The sequence below is a fragment of the Cucurbita pepo genome, chromosome 3 (assembly GCF_057944985.1).
Source record: "Cucurbita pepo subsp. pepo isolate OVF chromosome 3, ASM5794498v1, whole genome shotgun sequence".
Taxonomy (NCBI): Eukaryota; Viridiplantae; Streptophyta; class Magnoliopsida; order Cucurbitales; family Cucurbitaceae; genus Cucurbita; species Cucurbita pepo.
The window spans coordinates 2786179-2799335 of NC_141800.1; the positions used below are offsets into that span (position 1 = coordinate 2786179).

At 36.5% G+C, this 13157-nt stretch overlaps 3 protein-coding genes across 3 annotated transcripts; 2 read left to right on the forward strand and 1 right to left on the reverse strand.

The window, feature by feature from the left end:
- Positions 1 to 1438: 1438 nt before the first annotated feature.
- On the forward strand, positions 1439 to 5885 carry LOC111789950 (serine carboxypeptidase-like 45). Its single transcript, XM_023670692.2, has 8 exons — positions 1439 to 1717; positions 1828 to 1929; positions 2657 to 2752; positions 2862 to 2954; positions 3081 to 3151; positions 3911 to 4377; positions 4447 to 4539; positions 5472 to 5885. Exons 1-8 carry the CDS (start codon positions 1465 to 1467, stop codon positions 5743 to 5745), a joined length of 1449 nt encoding a protein of 482 aa, XP_023526460.2. The 5' UTR covers positions 1439 to 1464; the 3' UTR covers positions 5746 to 5885.
- Positions 5886 to 6628: 743 nt separating this feature from the next.
- Positions 6629 to 9129, forward strand: LOC111790940 (Ankyrin repeat family protein). Its single transcript, XM_023672071.2, has 2 exons — positions 6629 to 6827; positions 8173 to 9129. Exons 1-2 carry the CDS (start codon positions 6679 to 6681, stop codon positions 8825 to 8827), a joined length of 804 nt encoding a protein of 267 aa, XP_023527839.2. The 5' UTR covers positions 6629 to 6678; the 3' UTR covers positions 8828 to 9129.
- A 1160-nt stretch (positions 9130 to 10289) lies between these two features.
- Positions 10290 to 12898, reverse strand: LOC111790939 (FK506-binding-like protein). Its single transcript, XM_023672070.2, has 3 exons — positions 12596 to 12898; positions 10820 to 11807; positions 10290 to 10546 (listed from the first exon to the last, which is right to left on the reverse strand). Exons 1-2 carry the CDS (start codon positions 12666 to 12668, stop codon positions 10858 to 10860), a joined length of 1023 nt encoding a protein of 340 aa, XP_023527838.2. The 5' UTR covers positions 12669 to 12898; the 3' UTR covers positions 10290 to 10546; positions 10820 to 10857.
- Between the last annotated feature and the right edge of the window lie 259 nt (positions 12899 to 13157).

A 13157-nucleotide genomic window follows, 5' to 3' on the forward strand; every position in this document is an offset into this window, starting at 1 on the left:
TATAATATTAAATCAGTTGATATTGTAATATATAAATAATAATAAAGTTATAAGATGTAACAGAGAACATGATCCTTGTCTCTGTCTCGATTCCCATTTAGCTAATAGCGAGAAAAAATTCGACTTTTTTTATTTTTCATTAAAAGAAGGTTCTTTTACCATTCTACCCTTTTAATTTTTACATTTTCTTAATAATGTATTTGTCTTCTTTAATAAACATTGCATTTTTATTTAAATTTAAAAAATAAAAATAGCTTATTAATATTAAATTTTGAGATGTAATAATAAATAGGTAAAAATAGTGTTTAAAAAATTAAAAAAATTGAGAAAATAAAAATAAAAAAGCTGAAGAAAACAATAATGCATATTCATAAGAGTCATATTCAAACAGCTGGCTACTCCATGGACTACGTTTAATCCTCCTTTGTCATCATTCTTGCATCACTTTAACGCTCAAAGTCATGCCCTTTAAACCTTTTTGGCTTTACCCTCTTCTTTTCTTGGTGGAGGGCCCTCATATCCATCAACAACACACACCCTACCGACCGAGTCCCCGAATACGTACGTAACGGTCTCCTACCTTCCTCGACGTTAACGGTGCCAAATTACAGGACCGAGTCCCCGAATACGTACGTAAGATTATGTAAGCACGTATAAGTATCTTAAAATAAGTTTTGTTTCATAGTACGAGATACAAGCACATGTAAACACGTTGTATACATGTGAAGATGAAAGTTTGTTATAATAGGAACTATTAGCATAAGACATACACCAATCCCATTTGAACGTAATTCATTCTATCAAACTATTCTATTATCGATCAAAAGGTTAAAAAAAAAAAAAGTTGGTGGAAAAATGTAATAGCCCAAGTTCACTGGAGATATTAGTTTTTCTCCCCGTGTCTGTTAGAGAGATATTAGGCTCTCCTCCCGAACCGATGTGGGATCTCACAATTCACCCTCTTTCAAAACCCAACATCCTCGCTTGCACTCGTTCCTCTCTTTATCAGCCCTTTTGTGATATCCCACATTGGTTGGGGAGTAGAACAAAACACCCTTTATCAGGGTGGGTGTGGAAACCTTCTCCTAGCAGACGCGTTTTAAAGTTTCGAGGGAAAACTCGAGAGGGAAAGCCCAAAGAGGACAATATTTGCCACCCGTGTTCTAGCTGACACTCGTTTCTCTCTTCAATCGATGTGGGATCTCACAGAAAAGATATACATAGAACAGTATAAAATGTAAATAGAACAGTAACATATACCAATCAACGAGAGTGGACTTCACTACATACACATCACGGATTCCCTGTCACGACTATTCAAAAGTAGGCTCGATTGGTCGATTGGCTTTTTGTCTTCCCAAGACCAATGCCTACTCCACTAGTAAATATCTCCAAGACCCACTTTTTGTATTTTGTTTGCATATATAAAGAGAGAGGGATAGGAATGGATTAGCATAGAGAAAAATGGAGGAGAGGCTCAGTGTAGTGCTTGTGGGTATGGTTCTAGTTCATGTGGCATTGTGTTCAAGGGTGGTGGGTGTCCCCTTAGAAGATGAAATCAGAACCTTGCCAACCCAACCGAGCCCTAACCCCAGTTTCAAGCAGTTTGGTGGGTATGTCACCATTGATGAGAAGCAAGGGAGGGCTCTCTTTTATTACTTTGTTGAAGCTCACTCGCAACCGGCTTCTAAGCCTCTCGTTCTGTGGCTCAATGGAGGTAATCTTTACTTTTAAGTCTCGATTTGAATCGATATCCAATTGTTGTTATGAGATAGTCGTATTGTGCTAGTTTGATTAGAAATAATATGACGTTTCTTCTAACGATAGGTCCGGGGTGTTCGTCTCTTGGAGGAGGAGCTTTTGTAGAACATGGTCCCTTCAAAATTAATGGAGAAATTCTGGTCGAAAATGAGTATAGTTGGAACACAGGTACGAAGATATTATCTCACTCCAATAATTTTGTTTTGGGTGACAACAAAAAAAAAAATAATAAATAAATAAATAAATATTAATTTTTTCTTATTCAAAATCTATAAAGTTTTTTAAAAAAACAAAATCCGTACCGGGTCGAAGTATATCGAACCCATATGAAGTTTACCATGAGCAGATTGAATCCATTGAACAAACATGAGTTCGGTTACGATTTGTTTTTCCGAAGTAACAAAAGCAAAAGTATACGAAAAACATTTAGTACCTAAACTTTCAAAAATATTTGACGATGTTTTAAGTTTTTAATTATAGGTTTACAAATTTTAAAAATATCTAATAAGTTTATTATAAATTTTTAATACAGTTTTTTATGTTTCTATTATATTTAAAAATTTTAAAAAGTACGTTGATCTATTATATATAATTTTAATTTTAATTTTTTTAATTCTAAAATTTATATTTAATAGACGAGTGAATTTTATAAAATATTAAAAATTCAACCCTCTATTGAAAGTTTAAAAAATTATTAAATATTTTTAAAGTAATCACACAAACAAAATTGATAAAAGTTTGGTGTATGAGAGCCTAAGTACACAGGTAACAGATATTGTTAGTTTTAGCTGGTTACACATCACTATTAGTTTTATAATTTTAAAACAGGTTTGTTAAAGTTTTATTATTTTCTACAACCGACCCAGAATCTTATATGGTGTGTTTGTTTGTTCAGAAGCAAACATGTTATATTTGGAGTCACCCGCTGGAGTCGGATTCTCGTACTCTGCTAATAAATCTTTCTATTCGAGAATAGACGATGAAATTACAGGTGTTTCTACTCTCCCTATTTTATCATTTTTTTTTTTTAATTTTTAATCAGAAAAGATTGAATTTATTTGAAATCTGATAATTGGGGGGTGGTTTCATTTCGTGTTAAGCCCGAGACAATCTCCTGTTTCTTCAGCACTGGTTCGACAAATTTCCAGAATTCAAAAACAGAGATTTTTACATCACAGGGGAGAGTTATGGAGGTATTTAATTCTCTCCTCCTTTTTCCCCTTTTTTTTTCCTCTCCGCCGCCGCCGCCGCCGCCCCCGCCGCCGCCGATAATTGGGTTGAAGCTAACTTTGTGCCATGGTTGACTCCTTTGATAACAGGACACTACGTTCCACAACTGGCGCTGCTCATTCTTAGCTCCAAAGTGAATATCAGACTTAAGGGAATCGCTGTGAGTAGCAATTTTACTTTGATCTATTTGTTAAATTAGGCATTTTGTTCGGTTAAGAATCATTATCTTCTACAATAGTATGATATGGTCCACTTTGAACATAAACTATCATGACTTTGCTTTGGACTTTTTAGAAAGCTTAGAGATATATTTCTTACCTAAATTAGCCGGCGTGGGACTTGAACAATCCGCACCTCGAACAAAGTACACTATAGAACTTTCCCTTGGGTGCATGGAGCCATCGAACAACCTCCCCTTAATCGAGGCTCGACGCCTTCCCTAGAGTCCTTGAACAAAGTACACTACATAACCTTTCCTTAAGCCCATAGAGCCATCAAACAACCTCCTCTTAATCGAGGCTCGACCCCTTCTTTGAAGTCCTCGAACAAAATACACCATTTGTCTCGAACAAAGTACACTACAGAACTTTCCCTTAGGCCCATGGAGCCATCGAACAACCTCTCCTTAATCGAGGCTCGACCTCTTCTTTGAAGTCCTCGAACAAAGTACACCCTTTGTTCGACATTTGAGTCACTTTTGACAACATCTTCGAAGCTCACAACGACATTTGAGGATTCTATTGACATGACTAAGTTAAGGACATAACTTTAATATAACATGTCTACTTTGAATATAAGTTCTTATGGCTTTGACTAATAGAGATATATTCTTTACTTATAAACCCACGATCATTCCCTAAATCAACCAATGTGGGACTCCCTCCAAACAATTCTTATTGACCGGTTGCTATGGATGCAGATAGGAAACCCTCTCCTAGATTTCGGGAACGACTTCAACGCAAGAGACGAGTACACGTGGTCACACGGCGTGGTTTCAGACTCAGCTTATAAGCTTCTAAGTTCAGTTTGCAACAATTCACGGCTATATAAAGAAGTCCTTCAAGGCACCATTTCTCCAGATTGCTTCTTCGTTATTTCCCAGGTTTCCGAACAGTTATCCAGCTTCATCGACCCGTATAATATCATCGGCGACGTTTGCCTCACCGCAAACAATTCACAGGCTGCAGCTCTCCTTCATCCACTTTGGTCGCTGCTCTACACTGCCAAATCCACAACGCCGCAATTAGAGCCTCAGGCAAATGGCGTTGAGAGAGATATCTGTTCGCAACAAAATGCTGCCAAATACTTGAACAGGAAGGATGTGCAGCAAGCGCTCCATGCCAAACTCGTTGGAGTGGCTCAATGGAGTCTGTGCAACCGCAATCCGTAAGTAAATGTGAACTTTGAAGGTTAAGATGAATGTTGTTTGAATATTGAATGATTGATTACGTGCAGAGATTGGCATTACGATCGGAAGGACACGTTTATATCGATGATTGATGTCGTTAGCTCGCTTGTGAAGTCCAAAATCCGAGTCTTGGTTTATAGGTAATCCCGTTCTTATATAATATCCAAGTCTTGATTTTAAGCTCGTTTTCCTCTCCAACTGATATGGGATCGCCCCCACGTCTACTAGGGAGAGATTCCACACCCTTGTAAGAAATTATGCTTATACCACAATCCAACCCCGTGAGGCCTCCCGCGTCTACGTGTGAGAGGTTTTCACACTCTTATAAGGAATGATTCGTTTCCCTATCTCTAACTAATATGAAATTTCACAATCTACCCCTTAGGGTCCGTGTCTACTAGGGAGAGATTTTCACACGCTTATAAAGAATTATTCATTTCCTTCTCTAACCAATGTGGGATCTTACAATTCACCTCCTTAGGCCCGAATCTACTCTCGAGACTCTAACCAATGTGGGATTTTACAATCCACTCCCTTGAGGCCTTCGTCTACTAGAGAGAGATTTCACACCTTTATAAAAAAATGCTTATAATACCATGCACCTCCTTAAGGCCCAGCGTCTACTAGGGAGAGGTTTCTACACCCTTATAAGAAATGTTTCGTTCCCTTTTCCAACTGTGGGATCTCACAATCCACCCCTTAGGCCAAACGTCCTTACTGGCACACTACACGGTGTCTGGCTCCAATATCATTTGTAACAGTCTAAGCCCACTACTAGTAGATATTATCCATTCTGACGTAAACGTATCGCCGTCAGCCTCACGATTTTAAAACGCGTCTACTAGAAAGAAGTTTCCACTCCCTTATATAAGGAAGAATTCGTTCCCCTATCGAACCAATGTGAGATCTCATAATCCACCTCGTTGGAGCTAGCGTCCTCACTAACACACTGTTCGGTGTCTGACTCTAATACCATTTGTAGATATTGTCCTTTTTGATCAGTTACGTTTTAATATATTTGTAGGAGAAGTAAGGAAAGTAAATGTAATATGTGTATTGATATTGAAAACAGCGGTGATCAAGATTCGGTGATACCATTCACGGGAAGTAGAACACTGGTGAGTTCATTGGCAAAGGCGTTGGGTGTAAACACAAGCGTGGGTTACAGTGCTTGGCTGGTGGACAACCAGGTTGGTGGGTGGAGTGAGGCGTATGGCAAGTTTCTATCCTTTGCAAGCATAAGAGGCGCTGGTCACTTGGCTCCCGAAACTCAGCCCAAGAGATCTTTGGTGCTTTTCAAGGCATTCTTATATGGAATTCCACTCCAACAAATCTCATCTTTTTAGTAACCCTAATTAATAAATAAAGTACAAACTTATATAAGCTACCTTTTGTTACACGAATACGACTCTCCATACTACTATGATAGTGTCTAGGTTGAGTTTTCTATTGAAATGGCTAAGTTTAGGGCATGACTCTGATACCATATTAGACGAACACGACTCTCCACAATGGTATGCTATTGTCCACTTTGAGCATAAGCTCTTGTGACTTTGCTTTGGGCTTCCCCAAAAAGTCTCATTCGAATGGAGAGAGTATTACTTGATTATAAACTCATGATTATTCCTTAAATTAGCCGATGTGGGACTTTCATCCAGCAATTTGAACGAACCCTTTCAAACTGTGGTTCCGATCGTAACTAAATTTAAAATTTAAAATTGTGGCTCGTATTTCAAATATTTAACCAACTAAATTGAGATCCTTCTTACTAAAGATATAACTCCGGGCCTTCTTATTAATTGAAACGAAAAAGCTGGTTGTTACGTGGAATTGTATCTTGATTTGGTAATAATTAAAGTGAGCATAACTAAATAGTAATTAATATATACAAATCTCTGTTGTCATCACATCACTGTGTGTCTAGCTTTGATACCATTTGTAATAGCTCAAGCCCATCACTAGTAGATAATGTTCGTTTTGGCCCGTTACGCATCACCGTCACCTCATAGTTAGAGAGAAATTTTCACACTCTTATAAGAAAATGTTTCATTCCGGTCTGGAACAACAAAATTATGATGAAATAAAATTTATGAAAATGGGCTTCGTAACTGAAGCAGAGATTATGAAAGCCCATTAGAGAATGCCCACTAACTAAAAGGCCCATATCGAAAAGCCCATGAATTTTTGGTCTGAAAGGTCCAATGGGTCATCTTCTTTCTGAGCTCTCAGTTCTTTCTTTTCCACTCTCAGAAGCTTGGATCGGAAGGTGGGACCGTAAAATGGGAAGGTCTCTAAGAAGGAGAGGCGCCACCGGTGGTGACGATCTACTTCACGCCGCCGCCAGGAACGGCGACCTGAGTTCTGTCATTTCAATTTTGGCATCTAACGCTTCGTCTGTCAATTCCAGAGATAAGCACTCTCGGACTCCGTATCCTTATGTTTCCTCCTGTTAATTGTTATTTCCAGATTTTTTTTTTTGTTTAATAGAATTTTGTTGAATCATCATGCCTCCGTTCAGCTTAGTCAAATCCTTGTAATTTGTTCGATTAAATTGAAGTTGCTTAGGTTAGATTGTTTAAGAAGCTTTTTAATGGTTGTTTCTAGGTTGAATCAACCGAACAAACTCAAGTTAATTGATTTCTAAAAAAATATTTTGATATATAAAGCTATTATATCACCTGCCTGTACTCTTTTTTGAGTTTTATCCTTCAATGATTTTTGGAAGTAATATGGCTATGTTCCTGATTTTCTTTGTGCATAATAAAATTTTAGGGTAAATAACTAGAACAATCTGATATCAATCTAATACTACTGAAGGATTAGAGATTGAATTGAGTTTTGTTACATTATAAGGGTCATTTGATTGAATTGAGTTTGAAGTTGTAATCTTTCATTTTAAAATTTGTATCCTTCAAAAGTTCTTTTTCAAGTCTGCCTTTGGGCTCAATGAGACGAGTTATAACTCTTAGTTTGTTCTTGATGAGTGATTTAGCACTATGGTCTGGACAAGTCGCGCTAGACGTGATTTAACATCGGCCTCATGGCCATATCATCCATGACCAAAAAATTTCGTTTATGGGAAAATTTTATTTTACTGCTTAATGATTTTGAACTAGTCTGCCACTGAGCTTATGATTTACCTGCCAGTGCTATCAATGAGTTAAGTTTTTAAATATTATTGAAACGATTTTTAGCTTACTACAAGTGTTCTTAGGGCTGTACAAGACTATTTTTGTGGGTACTAGTTCTACATCATGGTTGGATACTTCTTAGCCAGGTTTGTGCATTTCATTGCTGAGGTTGGGGGCTTTTTTTACGTGCTTGATTTTGTTGCTTGGTTCGGGCATTCTCATGGTTGAGTTTGAGCACTCTTGTAGTTCGTTATTGAGTGGTTTGTTGCAATTTTGTGGGGATGTTATGGGGTTGCTTCATGAACAATTAAATATAGTTTTACGAGTACTTTACTTTAATTCAAGACGGGTTCCTAGTGTATTAATGCTGATTTTTATCTTGACATAGATGCTCGATCCGTCCTCCTATCCAACGCCTTTTACCATCTAATGTAAAGGTTGCATTCATGTTCTTGAAAGTCTTCTTTACCTTATGCTTTGAACTTCGTCACAATATATGATGCTCTTCCAATGTCATGTTTTCATCTGGCTCGACCGGGCTGGCTATCCCTTTATTCTTGTTAGTTTCTGCGAGTACACTACTTCTAGCATCCAAGCCCTTTGATTGTGTTTCCTTAACTCTTAGCAAACTTTGGAATATAGACTGCATTTAGCAGCATGGTCTGGACAAGCAGAGGTTATAAATTATCTATGCAAGAACAAGGCCGATGTTGGTGCTGCTGCCATGGATGATATGGCCGCAATACATTTTGCATCTCAGAAGGGACATTTAGAAGTTGTTCGTACTTTGATCTCACATGGTGGATCGATAAAAGCTTCTACTCGAAAGGGTATGACCCCACTGCACTATGCTGTGCAAGGTTCCCATTTGGAGCTTGTTAAGTACTTGTCAAAGAAAGGTGCAAGTTTGAGTACTAAAACGAAGGCAGGACAAACCCCTCTTGATTTGGCAAGCAACGAGGAACTCCGCTTGTTCTTGGAAGAGCATGAAAAATCATCTAAGAAAGAAGAGCTAAAAGAAAAAGGGAAAGCCGGGACAACTCAACTGCAGCCAACTGCATCGCTAGAAGATGGGGCACCCACCGCAAAGGCGAACGAAACTGGAAATGAAGACGATTCAGGGGTTGAGCAGTCAAAGAGGCCAAGCGATGAAGAAAACCAGGGGATCGAGCAGTCAAAGAGGAAGAGTGATGAGGCTGTTGGGGAGGAAGCCTTGTCAAAACCGAAGAAGGCGAAAGTTGCCCTTGGCCATCTTCTAACATCGGATGACACACAAGAGGACGATGAAAACTCATGAAAGTGGCGTCGAGTGGGTCGTGTAACCAGGCAGGCATCGTTTATATTCACTTCTCGAGATGTGTATTGTCAATTCTATAATTTTAGGCATAGACCATAGACGTTTGAAAGTAACATAGTTTTGTTTTAGTATTTGTATCTTCCTAGTTTAAGCTTCACATCAAAGGGTTGATAGATAACTATCTCTAACCCTTCTCTGTCTTAATGTTTCTGTAGTTGAATGTGGACAAAAATTATACTTCGGTCTATAAGGATTGAGTTCGAATGAAAAAGAAAGAAAGAATAAGATAGGTTTGTTTGTTAGTTTATTCTTATTATAAATAATGTATTTAAAAATACTATAAAATATATGGATATTTGATTGTTATTTTATTCCTATTATAAATAATCTATTTAAAAATAGATAAAATATATGGATATATATGGATATTTGATTGTTATTTTATTCCTATTATAAATAATGTGTTTAGAAATAATATAAAATATATGAATATTTGTTTGCTCATTTATTATAAAATATTGATTTTATTAAAAAAAAATGATATTTGTTTTCTTAAATAGAAATTTAATAAAATAATATAAAAGAAACTAAATAAAATAATAAAAAAGTATATATACTGAGAGTCGAATTTACGCATAGAGAGATGTATATTATAGGATTTTGTTCGATTTGGGTCAATCCAAAGTTTTGTCCAATGAACTCGAAACCCGAACCGAATCTATTCAGGTTCAAAAAAATTAACCCAACTCAATCCAACCCGTATAATATGTGTTGGGTTTGTTTGAGTTATAGAATTCAATGTACACCTCTAATGTTTATAATCCAAAATTAAAAAGATAATTTTAATCCTAATAAGGGTGAACAAAGATGTTTTCTCTTGGGAGAGTAGGTCAATTTCGATAAAAAAAATTTAGTTGGAGTAATTTTATTTCATCCTTTGTGACCTCGCCAAGCCAAAGTGTAACATTTTCTTTGTGTGTTTTAATAAGAATAAAAAATGTAGCCAAAAGTGGGGCAAAAGTGGTGTGTTTATTAACGTTGAGACTTTTTTTTTTGGTTAAAAAATACTAAGAGGAGAAGAGATTCGAACCTCTGACCTTTTGATTTATATGTTTGTTCATGTCAATGATCTAAATTTATTGATTTAGTATTAGAACGACAAAGCAAAGAAAGAAAGAGTTTTCATGAACTTGATTCAAGATAGATACGGTAATCGTGTTCCAAACTAAGATTATTCGGTCTTCAAATTTTAAAAAGTGACTACTAAACCTTTCGACTTTGTATTATTACTTAAAGTCATTGAATTTCTCAATTTTGTGTCTAATATAACTTTAATATAATCTATAGTTAATGATATTAATAGATTCATTTGGCACAAAATAAAAAAATTCGGACAATTGTTTAGGAACCAAATAAAAACTATATACTAAACCAATAATTTAACAAGTAGACTTTGTACGGATAGTCAAAAACTTGGGAAGTTTATTGAGATTGATTGAAGGCTTTTCCTTCATGCATATACAGAACAGGAAAACCGCATATGCCTTAAAAGAGGCAATATGCGCCTAAATGATTGGTTTCTAAACTCATCCATCATTCATTATTCTCAACACAATCTAAAACCCAACAATAATAGGGGCCAAATTTGATGAACCACATGACACAGCACACAAAACCACTCTCAGCTGTTCAACACTTCCAGCTGAACAAGCCATGAAACTGCAAAAACAAACATGGCAACATAATAATTTACAGGGAAAGTTCTTTCCAACAACATAAAAAAGAATGTGCCACGATGATATAGGTCGATCGATTCGAATGTACTGTACAAAAGAATAGGGGGTGGGGGGAGGAATGAACATTTTTATCTTCTATACTCACTGATATTTGCAGGTTGCATAGCAAAACTCAAACCGTGCTCAAAAGAAAGTAAACGACGCATAGTTTACCCATTCTATATATATATATATATATATATGATATAATCTCTACCTGTAGATAATAAAGAATATAAGGAATGATATCTAGACTCAATATTCACAAAACTGGCTTCTCCGGACTCCATGCATCCCATTGCCTGACCATTGCTGGCTAACTGGTCCACTAGGATTAGAATTCAAGCGGTTCCAACTTTTGGGAGCATTATTATTATGTTCATCAGCAAAATTTACTCTCTTCCTTCCTCCTCCCCTCCTGTTTCTCCACCCATTTTCCTTTTGATACCCATCACCATGAAATCTCGAACCCTTGAACGTCGAAGAATGGTACCAATTTCCACCCATGTTCTTGCAGTTTGCATCCCGTGTTCTCCATATCTGATTTGTGAACCTGTTGTCTGATTTATTGTGATTGTAATCGTTATTGTAACTGAAATTGTATTTGTAATTGTAATTTTGATTTTGATTCTGATTCTGGTTCTGGTTCTGATTCTGATTAGTCCCCCAATCATTCCAACCAACTGAATTATTCAAATACTCGTCTCTCAAAGCTCCATTGTTCTTGGAAGCATAATTCACCTCCCAAGAGTTTTGTCCATCGTCCACCTTCTGATCACAATTACCATTCTCTGCTTCCGGTTTCTGAATATCAAGGTCGCCCCATCCGGTGCTATATGACTGATACAAGCCAAAAATGTGACAAACTTTCCCAGTCACTCCACCTTCCTCCTCAACAACTGGGGAGATTTGTTCGTTTTCAAGGTCTAACATCAGATCAGGGTCAACGTCGCAATTCCAATCGATCTCATCGATAAAAACGTCAGGATCAGGCAATGATATATTGCAAGGCAGGCCATTGATTTTTGCCCAGAACCTACTCTTTGCATTGTGAAATGCTTCTTCGCATGCCGTGTCGTTCCATTTAACCACGTTTTCATAGAGGAACATACACTTCTTTGCATCCAACAGCTTCCTCCATGGAATCAACCCAACAGAAGAACAAAACTTCTTTTCCCACGATGGCACGTTGGAGTGCCGATTACCTGTAACAAACAAGTACATACAAGCCCCCAAATAGCCATTAGACAACAAATTCATTCGCCAGAAGGAAGGGAAATGCATACTTCCAAAATCAAATACCCAAAAGAAGCAAAAACACAAAACTAAGGTCGCTTCCAAAGATGAAAGACGAAATTGATATACAATACAGCCAAAGATGAATCTACTGCGTAGCTTACAGTACAAACATGCCTAACAAACGTAAACCGATATCAGAATTTGCTATAAAGCAACAACAGGTCCAAAGAAAAACTTAGAGAAAATAGATTAGTTATTGTTGGAAATAAAAATTGGAACACTAAACGCAGCCAATATTCCGCAGAACGATCATTCAATATCAAAGAACCATCAAGAATGGAAGTATTCAAGAAAAAAAAAAACGAATCATCAACATATAGAAACCAGCCAATATTCCGCAGAACGATCATTCATTATCAAAGAACCATCAAGAACGGAAGTATTCAAAAAAAAAAAAAAAAAAAAAAAAACGAATCATCAACATATTTACCATTATCAAACAAAACAAGAAGCATCAAACTCAGCGAAATACGAAATATAAATGTATCTCGAATCGATCACCCAAAACGTGGAAAATTCACGAAGAACTCCTTTCTTTACGTAACTAAATGAAACGAAAACCGCAGCTCGTACAGATCGCAACCGACATTAATCGCAAGAAACAGAGAAACAGAAACAAAAACAAAAAAAAAAAAATAGCAAAATCGAAGAATTGCAACATGAAATTATTAGGATTAAACGAAACGCATTTTACCTAGGGAGGGATTTCTCGTCGCCTTGAGTTCTTGGTGACGATTTTCACAACTCTGTTTTCTCCAACTCCCCATACGATTGAAATTCAAAACGCAAAAACGCCGAAGAAGAAGAAGAAGAAGAAGTGATGCGATTTTCGAAACCTAAACAGAAAAATAACCGACATAGAAACAAGGCGCGGATTCTGAGATACAGAAAAAGAGAATTAATAATAAGAACACAGAGATTGAATCAAATCTTGGGTGAGAGAAACTCTAAATAAATAAATAAATAAAATTTTAAAAAATAAAAAATAAAAAATAAAAGATAAAATAAGGGAAGAATTTGGATTGGCCGAGGAATATCAGAATCTAGAGGACTTCCAAAATTCACACCTAATTATTATTAATTTAATTAAATATTCATCCCTTACCTTACGCAAAAAGTCTCTTCACTTCTTCCTTTTTATCTTTCGGTCCCTTCTTTTTCATTATATTCACATTTTATCCATGCCAAAATTTATCCTCCAGTCCCTCATCTATTTATTAATTCTCAATTCATCCTTAAAATTTTAAATTTTAATT